We start from the raw sequence: 1916 nt of genomic DNA on the forward strand, positions 1-1916 counted from the left end.
CTTTATATTTAAATATACGACAGCTTTAGTAGTAAAGTTGCCTTCAGTGGAACCAGGTGTTGATACGGCCGTACTGAGAGGCTTCGTGGTTGTTCTGCTTCTGTCATCACACAAAGTCTGCCCAGAGGGCGGCACTATTAAGCTAGGTCTGTGTGGTGGATGATGCATCATTAACAGCAGGTCTTTGTGATAGAAACTTCAACTTATTACTTAAAAAAAGTGTTTGCTATGCTATGTAATGATGTTACAGTCAGAGCTCTTCAGATGCAAGAAGTTTTAAAACAAACTACAAGATTTAACAGACTCACAGACCAGCTGGTTTAGATGCTTGAGCGTTTTAATTTTGCATACTGAAAGACAAGAAAGACCAGATCCCTCTCCAGACATAATACAGTTGTGCTAAAAGCATTACTTTCTTAACTCGTTCAGTCTGCTCTTAGGCCCAAGAGACAGTCCAGCTCCTGTACGTCACTTGTCTCTTCAATCCTTTGGCAGCGTTACAGCGATAGAAAAGATAAAGATATTAAATGAGATATAGAGCTTTTAGGTCATACTGTATATATGAGACTTATGACACAAAAAACAGTATTTGTGCTCTCCACAGGTACTTGATGCGTCTGTGTCAGCCCAGGAATCATCAGATTTTCTTGCTGCAGACAAATGGGCGAAGGACAGAGCACCTGACATCATCCCAGCATTTTGCTTCTGTAAAAACAGAAAACACACGAGCGTTTCTTCTTCTTCTTAATACAAACATTACTACAAAGCAGACGGTCAGACAGAAACCGCTGTTGTACTGTCAATATTAGGGTTATTGTTTTAAACATTAATAAGAGACAAGTCACAGCCAAAACTAAATAGAATCAAATGATAACATTCGGATATAAAAGTGATACTCCTTAAGATATAAATAAACATTTGTGATACAAGTCATGGTCGGCATTTTTCCACCATAGTCATTCACATTTACAGTGTGTAGCTGCCTCTCAGGAAAATCTCAGAATTGACCAGTGCATGAAAAAAAAACACTGATTTTTTTCCTGTAGTGTCTTAGTTAAACCTCACAATTAAAATACTGTAATTAGATGTCCCTCCAAAGTTTATCTGCAGACAGTTCTGATTGTAAGCGTAGTTGTTGGGCTCTCCAGGACACCAGTTCTGGTAGGTGAACATTGAATTATCGCTCCACAGCCATAGACCCTCCTGCAGACAAGAGAACAGAATATTACCTACATCAATAAAGATGTATTAATCAAATGACTGCTGGATTGCGTAAATGAACTAAGTAAATGAAATAGCCTGACCTCTTGGGCATCAGAGCCGCCGAGCCATGCTTCTTTGTACGCATAACTGGTGGTCATTATCAGCCTCTGGATCTCATGGTATTCCTTTACGTTATGCACTGATGCGAGGTTCCCACCCAGGGACTGACAGTTTCTCTGATAGACAGACGGAGTGGAATAAGATGCATCCGACAATTATTTTCATAGTGGATTAATATGTTGGTTATTTTCTTGATTCAGACTGGGAAATCCAGACAGAGTTGTGTCGAGCTGAGAGGCTTAATTAGCTTTGCAGCAACTCATTAGGCAATAGCTTGAATGTAACGGACGTTCATTTGTGAAAAATTATGTTTTTTAGAATAAAATTACTCAGCGGATTATCCATACAGTTGGCAATTAATCAAAAAATGATCAATTAGTCCCTGCAGCTCTAGTGGAGTTGCCATGACACTACTAAATAGAAGAATTGAAGGACAACAAGTTGGAAAAAGACGGCAATTGACCAAGAGTGCAAGTCAACAAACCAGCGAATAAAAAAAAACTTTTAATTACCTCAGCTTTAGCCCAAGTCATGGGTGCTGGAAAATAGTGGAAACAGCGACCGTTGAACTCAGACCATCCCCCGGGACAGGA

At 39.6% G+C, this 1916-nt stretch overlaps 1 protein-coding gene across 1 annotated transcript; it reads right to left on the reverse strand.

Annotated features, from left to right (window-relative positions):
- Positions 1-316: 316 nt before the first annotated feature.
- Positions 317-1910, reverse strand: LOC117935089 (galactose-specific lectin nattectin-like). Its single transcript, XM_034857243.1, has 4 exons — positions 1836-1910; positions 1305-1439; positions 1092-1203; positions 317-705 (listed from the first exon to the last, which is right to left on the reverse strand). The coding sequence occupies exons 1-4, from the start codon at positions 1854-1856 to the stop codon at positions 638-640; spliced, it is 336 nt and encodes a 111-aa protein (XP_034713134.1). The 5' UTR covers positions 1857-1910; the 3' UTR covers positions 317-637.
- Positions 1911-1916: the final 6 nt, after the last annotated feature.

Source organism: Etheostoma cragini, chromosome 19 (assembly GCF_013103735.1).
Source record: "Etheostoma cragini isolate CJK2018 chromosome 19, CSU_Ecrag_1.0, whole genome shotgun sequence".
NCBI lineage: Eukaryota > Metazoa > Chordata > Actinopteri > Perciformes > Percidae > Etheostoma > Etheostoma cragini.